The following is a 15,361-nucleotide window of genomic DNA, read 5'->3' as shown; positions in this document are numbered from 1 at the left end:
TGGCATGGGGGACTCTGGATTCATTATCACACTGATTTTTCTACCCAATGAGCTCAGTTTGCAAGTAAATTTCTAACTGCCAGCTGCACAAACTCAGCCTGAGTCCTGGAGCCCTTCCATCTCATGCATCACCACCAGTAATAAACGTCCTATATGCCAGAATATGCCCTCCATGGCATCTGTGCAATCCCAGTGCCATCCCTGAATGTGCACAGGTGTTGCTTGGGGTAGACGTTCAAATCAATGGGGTTACACACAAGTGGCTGAGGAAATTATCTCCAAGCAAAACCACCAGTACCACAATGATCTGTGGGACGGAAGGGACCCTGCCTGACTCACAGAGCCAGGTTTTAATCTCACAACCAATAAGAAAAGTATTTGCCTTGAAAACAAAAATCTGAGACGGGTGCAACGTACATGGAACATCCCAACGCTATTTTTATGCTGTTTCTTAGAGCATGAAATGGTTTTGAATGTACATGTTGCTCCAATAAGATATTTGGATTTTTTAAATTAAGATGCACTTTCCAATTAAGATATAAAAAAAATCAGCAAGTGATGAATCTTGGTTTCTTAAAACACCTTGTTGCGTAAGATCAGTATGTCGGGCTGAGAGGAAATGGCCTGTCCATATTGTCCCAGTGAGACAGCACTGTCATCCAACAATGCCTTAGGGGAGGGTGTTGGAGCCACAACACACTCCAGGATGCCAGACCTGGACTCACCACAGAGCTGCAAGAATAGGGCTGCTTTCTGCTGCAGATTTAAGTCCTGGATTATTCCAACCCATGTACACAATCACTTTGTCTGTAGATGTCTTTGCTGATCATGCATTAACAAACAGCAAGCAATGTTTCTGGGGCTACCTACAGGCAGCAGGCAGCTCAAAATCAGTACCTGTGCCACAGCTCTGTTGGGTGGCCAGAGCTGGGCACTGGATGATGAGTAAGTGGAATATGAAGGTCTGGCAGGAGGTGAGTCAGGAGGAGCTGCTCCTGCTCCCACTACCAACTTCTCTGGGCTCCAGCAGGACCCTTCCAGCAGCAGAGGACCACACTGCCTGAGGAGATGCCACACGTTGTGCTGAGAAGCCATAAACCACCCTCAGACTGCCCTCACCAGAGTGGTATCTGATGCACATACTTTTGACAAAATAAAAATTTTTCTCAAACAAAATCAAGGAGAAATATATCTGGATACCTTTGTCTGCATTGAGTTTCAAACTGGACATAAATTTTTTCTAGATTATGGTTAAACTAGTATATCCTCTCAAATGACTACTCTTTTTCAGTTAAATGAGCCCACTTTACCTCTTCAGCTGAAGTTTGGTTGGGACACCTGTCATCTCTGGGCACTTTCATTTTCAAAATTAAGACCTTTTGTGAACCAGCTTTACATAATCCAAGAGCATGGATACCATGCTGAAAAGAGAGGAGAGGATGCCATTTTCCTAGCAATGACAAGGAAGTTGGCTTTTCCATGTGAATTAGTAGCTTAAGATAAAAACACTAAGGCAGAGAAGATTTACCAAACTTTAAAAAGCACAGCCTGTGTACCTTTTCACTATTTTACCATGTTTAGCTAACATGAAGTAAGACCACAGCTTATTTTTTTTTTTTCCTCATGAATGCAAGACTCAAGGAATTTATGTTTATTCCAGGGAAGATCTCTAGGAAATGTCTGTGAACTAACCTTGGTTGTGACCCCTCCATTCAGAATTCATCATATGTTTTCTATTAAAACAAAACCCTCTTGACACTGTAATTCTCTCTTCTTGCATTCTGAATCCACAGCTTGTGACTGAAGCCACTTCCCACACCTTGCAGAAGGTGCGTAACTCCGGCTTTCCCACACGTTCCCCAGGCAAAGCCATTTTGGGCTCCCCAGGCAAAAATCTGCAGCACAATTCAGAACAAGCAAGAAATAAATAGCCAAAAGAACACTGTACTCATAGTACTGTTTATCATCAGAGTTAGCACAGTGAAAATCTTGGCTTTCAGTTTACTCAAATTTAACACAGAGAACAGGCACTGTAAGGAGAGGGAATATCCTCCACTTTTCTAAAACACTGTTTCTTGAACAACAAACCCTTCTTTGCTCATTTTTAGTTCCTCTTTGGTAGTCAAAATCTTGTGAGGACTGCATAAGGTCAGTCTCTTAAAAACACACCTCACTTTGCCTTTCTAAGCACCGATGGGGGTAGATGGAGGCACACTGGGACACATGCAAAGGACCTGTGTTCCTGCATGAAGAGTTTCCTGCTGCCTCAGGCTCTGCAGGCACCTCACCAGCGTCCTGCCGAGGGCACCTCAGTGCTTCCAGTGCCATGCACACGCCTCAGGCCACCCAGAATAACACACCTCCCCAACCAGAGTACTGGGAAACCCAGGGTAGGTGCACATCCACACAGACAGACTCCATCCAAGGAGAAAAGCATTCAGCTCTTTAGTGGATCCTGTTTTACCTGGGTTTTTTTCCCACTTTCTGGGGTAGCCCAGCCTCCTATTGACCTAGATAATGGGAAGATGATTATTCATTTGAATTTCAAAAGAACGAGTAGTGGGCTGTTAGCTCTAACTGCTGCACTCTAATAGGAATATACATGCACACGCACAATTATTGGACTGCTTTTAGAACATAAAATTATTTAATTTTAACAGTAATATCTACTTATTCATGCACATGTTTAATCAGATTTCTAAAATCCTCGAGATTTTTTTTGTTTTATAGAGTGTGGCTATTATTTTCAGTCTGTTTTTAGCTTCATTATCTTCCTAGCACTACCCTTAAAATACAACAAAAACCAACCAAAACATAACATGAATAAGCATGAGAAAACAGTAATGCTGTTTATATTTAACAGATCACTTTTGAGGAAAAGCTGAAATGCTGTCAAGACACTCAGAAAATGAGATATAACACAAAAATAGAAAAATGAGATTTATGAAAACTATGTGATGCCCATAGCATTAATACACATCTTCACAGGGACACACATGAAGGAGTGGAAATATCCCAGAAGTCTGGTGTAATGACAGTGGATTCAAATGACATCAAAGCTTTATTAAAAATGATCTCACCTGATCTTAATGTATTAAATGTCAGATTCTGTCACCCTGGCATATTGAGTCCCAGTCTTATCAATATTGATTATATGCCTTCCATTGCAATTGAGTGAAATTTTTGCAAAATAGTTTATGGCTTTTGTAAAATTATTTGAAAAAGAATAGTGAAAATTCATTGATTTTATTCACTTCACAGGAAATAAAGATTCAATTTTCATTTCATCAGCTTGAATTTTATGCAACTATATGACATAATGAAATCTCCCATAAATGCCAACAACAAATTCAAACATTTTGACACTTTTCATTTTGCAAAATTACACCATTATTTCTGTCTGTATTTAAAATGCATGTAAAACTGCAGAATCTCTCACCAGGTACCTGAATGCTGGTACTTAGAGAGGAATACTAAGAAAAAGGGTTAGGTGAGACACTGGTATTCTGCTGTCAGCCTAGCGAAGGTCCCAGCAGTATCCAGGCTGCCTTCCCCCGAGGCAGTCAGGCACCTCCACACGCCGGGGACTCCTTTACAAGAAACACCCTCTCAATTTTTACAGAATGCTGCTGACCCAGAAGGCGCTACAGCGTGCCCAGTGTGAGCGAGTCCTCGCCCAGATGGAGCAGGAAGTGCCAAACTCATTCCTCTGGGAAGGAATGCCCTGCGCTGCCAGCAGCCCTGCCCGGACAGACCACAGCTGACCGCAGCTGCGACAGGAACTCGGGCACTCCCTCCCAGAGGTACTGCACCCTCTTCTCATGTGGTTTCTCTAAATTTTAACGTTTTATGTCAGGTTGAGAGGCCTGCCAGCCAAATTTTCCATTTTATCCCCCGTGTCTTAAAGGATAGACATTATTATGGAGCTAGATTGTACCACGGAGTGCAGTCAGAGGGAGAGAGAGAGGTGGCAAAAGCCTCAGAGCAGAAATCACGGCTGGGCACAGTCATGGAGAGGCACAGCACTATTTTTCAAAATCCATCTTCACAATGAAGCAACTGAACCTTCTTCAGCGATGCCCTTTTCCTTCCCTCTGCTCTGTACACCCAGCTGGGGTCGGGCAAGGAAGGTGACATAACACGATGTATCTGCCTCAAATGTATCCTTCAAGCTCCACCTGACTCCTGACAAGTGCAGCTGAGCCCTGGCAGCCCCAACCTGTCTCTACAGCTAAAAGAAGTGTGAGACGTTTCCACTTTTTTGGGTTTGTTCCTGTGACAGCTCTGGCCACTCTGCAGCCCTATGATATCAGAGTCACATCATCCAAACACAGTCATTTTGCCGTAGTCTGAGGAAAATGAACCACTGGGATAATTAGAGGATGATGTACCAGGGGACCTACTGCCCCATTAGCCCCAGTTCATAGGACGTGCTCGGGCGGAGGAGAAGCTGAGCTCATTCCTCTCACTGCCACTGTGTCCGTATACAGACAGCAACCATCACAAAACTTATTAAACTTTCCCTTTTCTAATAGCTGCAAACTGTAGCTGGAAAAGCGCAAAGGAACACATAAAACAGCATGCGAACTAATTTCCAGCATACTTTTTGCAATTAAAATGACCAGAGGTGCGTAGCACACTGTCAACCTTTGGAATTCAGACATTCTGTGATAAAATCAAACATGGGATTATCCGGATGTCCTGAATAACTTGGTGCTTCCGAGAAAACAGGCACACAAACAAACAAACAAACAAACAAACAGAAAATCATCACTGTTCGACGCCTTCTGTATATTTTCACGCTGTACTTTGGGGAAGGTGCCTTTATCCTCTGCCTACACCACGCGGTAAGTGCCTCCAGGTGGGTGCGACGATTCTCACGTCCCTCCTGCGGACAGCCCGCGCCTCCCCGGGGACAAGGGGACCTCCCCCACCGCGGTCACCACCGACCGGCGGGCCGGGGCCACCGAGGCACCGTCCGCATCCGCAGGGAGCCGGGAGCGCACCAGGCTCTACCCCCAGCTCCGTTCTTTCCCGACCAGACACCGAAACACGCCCCGGGAGGGCCGAGGCGCCTGCGGGGGTTCAGGGGAGCAGGCGGGGAAGCGGGCCATGTGCGGAGAGCGCCATGCCCGCCGCGATGCGATCCGCCCGCACCCGCGGCGGGGCCGCTCCCGCTCCGGGGCTGCCGCCGCAGGAGCCGCGGAGCGCCAGCGCCCCCTGCCGCCCGCCCCGAGCCACGCGGGGCGCCGCGGCCTCCGGAGGCAGCGAGACACGAGGGAGCCGCCGCTGCCGCCTCCCCGCACCGCCCCGCAACGCTGCGCGTCCGGCGGCGGGGGCCAGCGGGCGAAGCCCCCGCGGCGGCCCTGCCGACCCCCGGGCGGAGGAGAGGACCGCGCCGGAGCCGCTCCGCCGAGGGCCGGGGAGCGCCGGCGGCGGCGCCTCCTCCCCGCGCGGGGGTGTGTCAGCGCCCGGCCGGGGGGGCGTGGCGGCGGGCGGCACCGAGCGGCGCCATTGGCCGGCGGCGGCGGTGATGTCACCCATATGAGGCGCTGATAACGCGCGAGGCGCGGAGCCGGGAGTTTCGCAGAAGGGGCAGCGCGCGCAGGGCGGGCGGCGGCGCGAGGCCGGGGACGGGCACAGCGCGCGCCCAGCGCTCCAGCCCAGCCGCGCCCGACCCGGCCCGGGCCGGCCCCAGCGCCGGCGAGCGGAGCGGAGCGGGCGGCACAGGCACCGCGCCCGGCCGGCCCCGCCTCGCCGCGCCGCGCACACGGCTGCTCGCAGCAGGGGCAAGGTGCGGCGGTGGGAGGGGGCGGCTGCGGAGCGGCTTTGTTGGCTCGGAGGGGAGCGGCGCCTCGGCGAGAGCCCACCATGGTGCAGCAGGCGGAGAGTACGGAGGCGGAGAGCAACCTGCCCCGGGAAGCGATGGACACCGAAGAGGGCGAGTTCATGGCTTGCAGCCCCGTCGCTTTAGACGAGAGCGACCCGGACTGGTGCAAAACGGCGTCGGGGCACATAAAGAGACCGATGAACGCGTTCATGGTGTGGTCTAAGATCGAGCGGAGAAAAATCATGGAGCAGTCCCCGGACATGCACAACGCGGAGATCTCCAAGCGCCTGGGCAAGCGGTGGAAAATGCTGAAGGACAGCGAGAAGATCCCTTTCATCCGGGAGGCGGAGAGGCTGCGGCTCAAGCACATGGCCGATTACCCCGACTACAAGTACCGTCCCAGGAAAAAGCCCAAAATGGACCCGTCGGCCAAGCCCAACGCCAGCCAAAGTCCCGAGAAAAACGCGCCCGCCAGCAGCGGCGGCAGCAAGAGCGCCAAGAGCTCCAGCAAGAAGTGCAGCAAGCTGAAATCCTCCTCCGGCTCCTCGCCGCCCAAGCCGGGAGCCAAAACCGCCCACCACGGGGACTACGCGGGAGACGAGTACGTCTTCGGCACCCTGAAAGTGAGCAGTAAGACGGTCAAGTGCGTCTTCATGGACGAGGAGGAGGATGAGGAGGAGGACGAGGACGAGCTGCAGCTGCGGATCAAGCAGGAGGCGGAGGAGGAGGACGAGGATGAGGAGCCGGGGCCGCAGCAGCTGCGGCGGTACAACGTGGCCAAAGTGCCGGCCAGCCCCACCTTGAGCTCCTCGGCGGAGTCCACCGAGGGGGCCAGCCTGTACGAGGAGGTGCGGGGCGGCGCCGCGGCGGCGGGCGGCGGCAGCAGACTCTACTACAGCTTCAAGAACATCACCAAGCAGGGCCCGCCGCCGCCGCAGCAGCCGCCCGGCCTCTCCCCGGCCTCCTCCCGGTCCATCTCCACCTCGTCGGCCGGCAGCGAGGAGGCGGACGACCTGCTCTTCGACCTCAGCCTCAACTTCTCCCAGCACGGCCACGCCGCCGCCGAGCTGGGGGCGGGCGCCGCCGGCGGCAACCTCTCTCTCTCGCTGGTGGACAAGGACCTGGACTCCTTCAGCGAGGGCAGCCTTGGCTCCCACTTCGAGTTCCCCGACTACTGTACCCCGGAGCTGAGCGAGATGATCGCGGGCGACTGGCTGGAAGCGAACTTCTCCGACCTGGTGTTCACGTACTGAGCGGGGGCGGCGGCCAGGGCGGACGGCGAGAGCGGCGGAGCTGCAGCGGCGCGACGCCGGCGATGATGATGATCATGATAATGATTAAAAAATAAGTCTTGTTTTCTTTGAAAAAAAAAATCTCGAAGTTAGTTCCGAGCCCGGGAGTTGTGATTTTTTTTTTTATATTTTTTTGTGTTTTTTTAATTTTTATTATGTTTGGTGATCACAACAACAGCAGCAAAGGCAAATGGGACTGGGGGAAAAATGATACAGAAGGCGCTGTTTGAAGCTTGTCGGTCTCTGATTGAAGTCTGGAAGATGGTCTGCAAAGAAGTCTTTTGGCAGCACAACTGTTACTCAAGGGGGTTTGTGGATTTTTATTTTTTTTTCCCGTGAGAGATCTTAACGAACTGTTATGATTTATTTTTTTTTTTTCCGAAAGGGACCATTGCAACTTTTTTTGGAGGGAGAAAACTGATGTCTTCTATGCATCCGATTCTTAACAAAGCTGCAGGGAGCTTGAAAAAATGCAGACTGTACAAACGCTTACAAATAACTGAACTGACTTAAGATCAGAGTTTACTTTTCAGATCAAATTGTTTATGGTTTTACAAATGTGATTTCTACTTGCCAACTTTTTTTTTTTTTTGTAACTTGTTCCCTTATACCTCCTTGATTGAATACCAGACAGCCTAGACCTCAGTACAAAAAGGTATTGAAACATTTTTGATACATAACAGACCTCAGTCTTTTTTAAAAATTAATATATTTTCAGGCGTATTTTTGTACAGTGAAAAGGGAACATTCTTGCTGTGTTTTTTCAGTAAGACTTTTCAGGCACTTCTTCCCTTTTATTTTCTTTGTTTTTCTCTGTTTTTAGCATGCAAGTTTGTTGGTACGTTACGTCCTGGTTTTAAAAGGATTAAAATTTTAAAAAATAATCCTTGCATCTAAAGGCCTTGTGGTTTAAAGAAAAAGAAACAAACACTTTTTTTGTACAGCTATAGTTCAGATTTGTTCAATATTTGTAGGTAAAGATTTATTGAAAATGGTGATATAGACCTCAGAGCTGTTATCTTAGTTTAAAAGATTGTATATGTACTGTACTATAGTAGGATTTTATGTATCTCATACGCTGTGATATGTGGATGGGGCCCCAGATGGAAGGTATGAAACTGGATTCTCGATTTTAGCAAAAAAAAAAAAAAAGAAAAAAGGCACATAGTTTAAAAAGTTTCTCATGTTGTGCAATATAATCTAAAGTACAGACCATCTGCATATTTTGTAGCAATTGATGGCAAAAACAGACTTGTGCACTGTCAACATCATAGCCTTTTTTTTTTAATGCTGAAAGTCTGTATCTTTACAATTTTAATAAATCAGCTGGAACTGATAGAAACTCGTATCGCAATTAGTGTCTGTAGCAGGAGCGCTGGAGATGCCGTGTTGTCCCCGTGGCCCGCGGAGGAGCGGTAGCTGTAGGCTGTAGTGCATGGTCAGAGCTAGGGGGGAGGAGAGTCAGGACTGCTTCTTTGCCTTTTTTTTTTTTTTTTTTTTTTTTTCCTCCTCTCGCCGCCTTTTTCCCACCGTGGGCTGTGCTCCGCGGGGCCGGGGGCTTTGCTCGCTGGCTCCCCGGTGCCGCTCGGGGCGGCGGCAGGCGGGCTGGCTCCGCTCCGGGCGGGGGGCTCCGGGCTGCGGCTGCTGCCCGCCCTCGGCATCGCCGGCACGGCGACTCTCCTCGCTCTGCGTGCGTGCTCCGGGCTCTCCCCGCTGCGCTTTTTCCTCCCCCTCTGCCGTCCGCGATGAGTAACCTGGCCAGGCTCATGGAGGAGGTGGAGATGCTGAGGGTAGCGGTGCCGCATCTCCTCCGGCCCGGGCGGCGCTCGGCCCGCCGGGGAGGCACCGCCGCTCCGGGCACGCAGGGCAGGGCAGGGGAACAGGGAAGGGCTACGAGCTGCGGCTGCAGGCAAGCAGACTTCGTCAGTGTGCTTTTTTTTTTTTTTTTTTTTTTTTTTTTTTTTTTTTTTTTTTGACTTTAGCAGCCATCGGATTTCAGTGGTGTGCTCTGAAATAGTTGCTGATGGCAATAAACAGACTCACGAGGTGGAAGTTTGTTTCTCAAGAAGTTTACTTTTTTTATCTGATAGGCATTGGTAAATTATTACTACCTTTTTTTTTTTTTTTCTCCGCTAATTAATGATCCAGCTGTTTACAGGGACAATTCACTGTGCTGGTATTTTGGTGGCAACCACTGCTACAGGCTTTCAGACTTGCTGAAATGAAAATCCTGCATACGCATTTGTAAGGCATAATAAAACATAACATTAAAACCTGCATGCATGTTATGTTTAATCAAAGACAACTCTTAGGCATTTAAGTGGTGAGATATCTTACTTTAGGTTAGTTAAACTGGTAGTAAAATGATTAATATAATCTGATCTCTTTCTAATAATAATAATAATAATAATAAAACACTCATGATTCTAAATAAAAGTTGTTTGGCCTAAATCTTTGCTATCAGAAAAGAGATATAGCATATCTGGGAACTCAAATTTATGTCTTGCATTGTGATAATTCTTTATGAGAAACTGTGTTTTAAAACAAACTTAATTACAATATACAAGATATCCTTGGCAATGGATAGTCCTCAATAAAACAGAGTTTCTTGAATTTTCAGTTTTTGGTCTCAAATGATTAGTGTGTTCTCCATGTAATAACTTAGAAATCAGATTGAAAACAAATGACATTTATCTCTTCTAAGGCAAAAGACTGAAAGAAAATAGTTACACTGAAGTGCTCTAGCCTAGCCATTCACTATCCTGCTATCGAAAATCCTGTTTTGGGCTAGGATGATGGAGTAAGTTGATCAGGTTCTAAGTCTTAAAACTGAGCCAAAATTCTCTTAGTAATTCTTCAAGCTATCATGAGAGTAGGGTGACTTGTTCTTTCAGACCCTTTCTTCTGATATGCATCCTTGTTTATTAAAGTGATAATAGGCAGTGTCATTAAACATTTGTGCTTTACAGATGTTCAATGAGTTATGAATGATTATGGTCAAATACAGGCTGCATTTAGTTAGCATTGTAATAAGGTCTGTGTCTCAGCCTACAAAAGTTTTGACTTGCATATATTTTTGGAAGCTGTTTTTAAAATTGCCATTTAAAATATAACTCAAGGATAGCTGATTTAAATGATCCAATTAAAGAGCAGTCAGGCATATTTTAAAAGAGCAACAGGTCTACTTTAGTCAAATAATATAATACCCACTCAAAAGTATCTTTTCTTTCTTCTAAATGGGAATTATACTGTACTATGTGAGAGGAATATTTTGAGTGAAGGTATATGGTGCAGGGAAATCATTTTTTTGGCCAAACACCTCAGTTATTTTTGAGTGTATCATTGCATATTATTCAAGGAAAAACTAGGTAGTGTTCTGTTTAAGCCACTGCATAGTTAGGGCTGAAGTCTGATGCTGTTGAATGCCTAAGCTCCTACTGGTCTCAGTGAGAGTAAAAACAATCTTCTACTCATGAAAAATAGCATCTGCTAAGCTACTCTTTTTTATTTTGTCATTAATAATATTCATACCTTTGTTTCTCTTTCCTTTTTTTGTTTTCTGTGTACATAGGAATCTTTGTTGATGTGCTAGAGCAGTCCTGTTGCAGGCCTGGTGTCTCCCGTGGCCTTTTTCCCCACATTCCTTGCATTTGTCTCTGTACAATACTACTCTACGTGTAATAGGACTCAGTGACAGGAGGGAGGAAAGTGAGCTTTTCTATGTCGAAAGACAATTTCCTTACTAACACTGAGGATGTCAACTCAATGTAAAACCTAATCAAACGTGCTGATTCTTTTTATCTTTAAGGTGATCATTTTTTGCAAGCTTTCCCCCCCCCCCTTTTGATGTTTTTACTCTGTTTTTTTCCCCTTCCTTTAGAAATAACCACAATTAAGAAACATTTTCTCTCTTTAAGTGCAGTCTTTTATAAATGTGGTAGAAAAGCTCATTCCAAGCGTCCTTTAAGTGCTACATGCTCTTTAGGCATTCACTGACATTCAGATGAAACTTCAAGTCTATTGAATGTGATTTGCATGCGTGCAGTATGATCCTTCACTCCTGCCTTTTTGAGCAAAGTGCAACTCTGTTGTTACACCAGGGGAAAACTGGTGTGGGGTCAAAGTCAGGGCCATGTAAGTTTTAGGTGTTTGATAATCAAAACCGTTCATGAATTCTGTTTTACATCCTCACAATTGTTGCCTAGTAAGGCCTTAAACCTGCTCTGGTTAAAAAAAAAAAAAAAGAAAAAATTCTCATTGAGCTTAATGGGAGTTTTTGCCTCAAGGGCTGCTGGCAGGATAGGTGTCTTATCTCCTCCTAACCTTCATTTGTAAGAATGGCCAGGAAAAAATAAACAACAAAAACTTAATACAATGAGTTGCCTTACATTTCCCCTACTATACAGTTGTATTTCTTTGGTTAATTTCCTTTCCCCTCACTCACATCCAAGGCTGTGATTGTTTTTTTTTTAAATTTTTTTGCACACTACCTATACCAATTAACTGCCTAATTAGTTTTATCTTCTCTACATGGATGCAGTGAATTTGTAAGAGAATTCCACATGCAAGTAGTTTTTTAGTGAGTTTAAAGTAAATAGAGTTTTAAAGACCTATTTTTATATTCAATATAAAGCACAAATGTGCAGAAAATGTAGAATGACTTACAAAAAGGGAAGCAAAAGTTCGTAATATTTCATGTATAAAAGTAATACCTTCTTTGGGGTGAGATTCTCTTAGAAAACCCAATACTTATGCCAGTGCAAAGATAGGAATATTTTAAAAACTCTTAGAAAAAATTGTGATTGACAGCAATTTAAAAGGAATGACTTCTGTAGATACAAGGAAACCCCTAAAGCAATATGGATAAGAAGGGGTGAATGGTTTTCAATGATGAACAACAACCTGGAAGTGTGAGAATGGAGGTTTCAATCCTTATTAATTAATCAAATTTCTTCTTTTGTGGTTAGTTACATCTGGATTTTCTGTGAAGTGCAATCTTGCGGGATGAAAAAGTGCAAGGGTGCCAAAATTCTAAGACTTGAATTGAAAGTTCAGAGGCAGGCTTGATTTAGAATTATTGAGTAAAGATTTAGATTTTGGTAATTCACACTTCCAGTAAAATCAAGACATTGATTTACTGCTTGAAGAAATTTGATCAAGTAATAATGATTAATCCGGGAACTCCCATTGTCACAATTTGTTTTCGTTTCCATCGTCCTGCTTATCTCCAAAACCAATTTGCCTCAGCTCCTGGCAAAGCCAGGGAGAAGAGTTATATGCCATTGTTAGTTCATTTACAATTTGTATCTGGTTTTGCTCTTGTATATATGTTGGCGTTTTGGAGTCTTTACATAAATGCTGTGATACTTTTTTTCTTATTTCCTTTTGGTTTTTGGTGGGCTGTTTTAAAATGGAGGCCTGTTTTCCAGTGTGGGACTTTTGATGGTTACAACATTTCAATGATGTTGCATGATGGCCACAGGTGGGGGAAATTGAATGTTTTAGAGCAGTTTTTCAAGCATGACACTTTTAAAATATGTAATTTCAAAGACTTTTCAAGGCCACATGAAATTAGTTTTCATAGCCACTCCAGGTCTTGGGGGGAAAAGCTGAAAAGTACTTTTGTTTAGAAGTCTGAGTGATGGTGGGGGGGAAACCTTTTCTTGAGGTTTTTGCATGCCAGTGCACGGCCTATTGCTGTGAGAGAAAGAAGATGGTAAGGCTGCTTGAGGCAATGCACTGGAGGACAAAGTGTTTTCTAGCACTAGAAAAAGAAAATGCATGGCAAAGTTTTGTCTTCTAGTAGACTATATAGCATGCAGAGTTTAGTATGTGTCAAAACAGTGTATGACATTGCTGTATCAAAGTTGTAAAATTAAGCATTATTTATTGAAAACTATGTATTTTTTTTGTAAAAACCTGATCACCTAGAGGATTAATATCAGTGACTTGTGCTAGTGCTACAAACTTAACCAGCTTCTTTACTACAGTACTTGATATGCAGTGTTAATGCTCAGGGTTGAAACCAGTCCACTCCAATGTCTTTTTTTGCAAGAGTTTTTAAATAAAGGAACAACAAAATGCAATTGTTCAAAAGACTCTAATAAAAATGTGTGATCAATCTTCCTATGTGGTTTTATGTGGATTTTTCTTTTTCTGGTGTTGCATTTGGTAAATGCAATTCAGCTATAACAGTGAATCCACTCTTCATTCTGTGGGTGCCTAAAGCTCAAAGATAATGGCAATGTTATATCTTTCAAAAAAACCCTTGACAGGTTTTGTGGTCCAGGTAGTGTGTGCTAAGTGCTGTTCTGGGCAGGCCTGAGAGACACTGAAACACAGAATAAGTCAGTTAGCTTCCTTCTTATTTTCTGGTTAAGACTCTGGATTAAAACAATAAAATATTTTATGACAAACATCTTTAACTTCGTTTTAAAGTTGACCATGAAAGAATGAAATAAAATGGATTACATGCCAGCAAACCCCATTTTTCTCTGTATCTTTTTCTACAAACAATTTACCATCTAAATGTATTTTGGCATAGAAAAAATCATTCTGTATTAAGATTCTAGTTATGAAAATGTTTTTATGAGAAACCTGTAATCAATTCTTGAAACTATAAAAAGGTGTTTTAAATGTGTTTATGTGGTGGAAGTTTGTTGTATATTAAATATTGTTTTATAGAAATGATGGAGTTATATTGTTACAAATTCAAAATTTGTAATTAATACAAGCCATCTATTGCAGAAATTAACCTTCTAGAGCTCCTGCCAGTAGACATATGCCCACTTCCCAGGAAATACACAAGACACATCTCTCAATTGTATTTAATGTCTGTACTTTTGCAAGCTTTTACACAGGGTTGAAAATATCAACTGATAATTCCTTCCTTTCTGCTGGGCAGGGGAGGGGGAGGGAGTGAAGGTTGTTGGTTACCCTTAATACCTAGGAAATAACAGAAAAATTCTAATCAACTTCAGCTGTAACTGAAAGAAACCTTTAGACCTGGGGAGAGTCAACTCAATAAATAAAAAAGTTCCAGATAATTTTGTATGACTCTTGAGCACAGCTCTTCCCATTTTCCTGTTCCTTCCTTGTCCCAACAGTTAGCTGAATAGCTCATTTCTTCAAAAAGCAATTCTTGGATGACAAGTAATTTCTGTTTAACTTATCAGACCTATTAAGAACACTGAAAGCAATCTATCATTTCAGGAGTCTGTTGTAGTAGTATGTTTTTGTGTGAATGGAGATGTGTAACTGATGTGAAATAAGGGTTTGAATGTGACATGTCATGGTAAACATAGGAAGTTTAAGCTGATCATTGTAAATCAATGAAATAAAATCTTTATATACAGCCACCATACCACTATTCTTTCTGTACATATCAAAGAAGTTTCAAAAAGCAGTTTAAGGTATTTTGGAAGGTATTGAAACAATGCTCTGAGAGTATTCCCTGATACTTTGGGGTTTTTTTTGTTCGGGGGTTGGGAGGCGGAGGTTGTTTGTTTGTTTTAATTCCTATAGAGTTTTTTATTCAAGTCCTATCACAGTTAACCAAAGACAAACTAGAAATCTTTTAGAACAGACTAAGGTCACCTCCATGCTGTCTCAAATGTGTCTAGCTGAAGTTTTCTCTTTGGTTCCTCCTGAGTGAGAGCAGTTATTACTGCTTTGGAAAGTCAAGCTTCAGTTCTGTGTCAGGTCTTAATGCCAGAGGGAATTTCTGCATGACATGTTGGGAATTTTCCATATCTAGTGTTTGAAAGTGTTTTTGGATTGGTAACCACAAGTCATCACATCTTAAAACTATCACTGTAGATGTATTGAGCAGCCTGGGTGTTGGCTCAGTTTATTATGGAAGAAAGGATAGAAGCATGTGTTTGGAGAAAAGAAGCCCTTGGTATTTCAGTTTGAATACAGTATTCTCAAGTTTGAATGTTAGATTTAACCCTAGAAGAAATGTGTGAAAACATGGACTGTAGGGAACACAGACCCACACAGTTACCTACACACATTTGCATCATTGCAGACTTAACACTGTCACATACATATGTGTATAGATTTTCATTAAAATTGCTTGCTGGCTGGACCACTCTAAATGGCTATAATGTAATGTCCATTAAAGTCCTTTAAGTCCTGAGAATTTCATGACATTTTCATCTGTTGGTCCTAAAGTGTTGTCCCTGGAGTTCTGTAAGTTTTAAGACAATCTTTTTATAGCTTTTCTTTATTTTTTTTA

General features: G+C 44.1%; 1 protein-coding gene across 1 annotated transcript; it reads left to right on the top strand.

Annotated features, from left to right (window-relative positions):
• The first annotated feature begins 5,839 nt into the window (after positions 1-5,839).
• Positions 5,840-8,458, top strand: SOX11 (SRY-box transcription factor 11). Its single transcript, XM_058020664.1, has one exon. The coding sequence runs from the start codon at positions 5,872-5,874 to the stop codon at positions 7,081-7,083; it is 1,212 nt and encodes a 403-aa protein (XP_057876647.1). The 5' UTR covers positions 5,840-5,871; the 3' UTR covers positions 7,084-8,458.
• Positions 8,459-15,361: the final 6,903 nt, after the last annotated feature.

This window comes from Melospiza georgiana, chromosome 3 (assembly GCF_028018845.1).
Source record: "Melospiza georgiana isolate bMelGeo1 chromosome 3, bMelGeo1.pri, whole genome shotgun sequence".
Lineage (NCBI taxonomy): Eukaryota > Metazoa > Chordata > Aves > Passeriformes > Passerellidae > Melospiza > Melospiza georgiana.
Note: the sequence above shows the minus strand (reverse complement) of the source record. Positions and strands in the feature narration are given on the sequence as shown.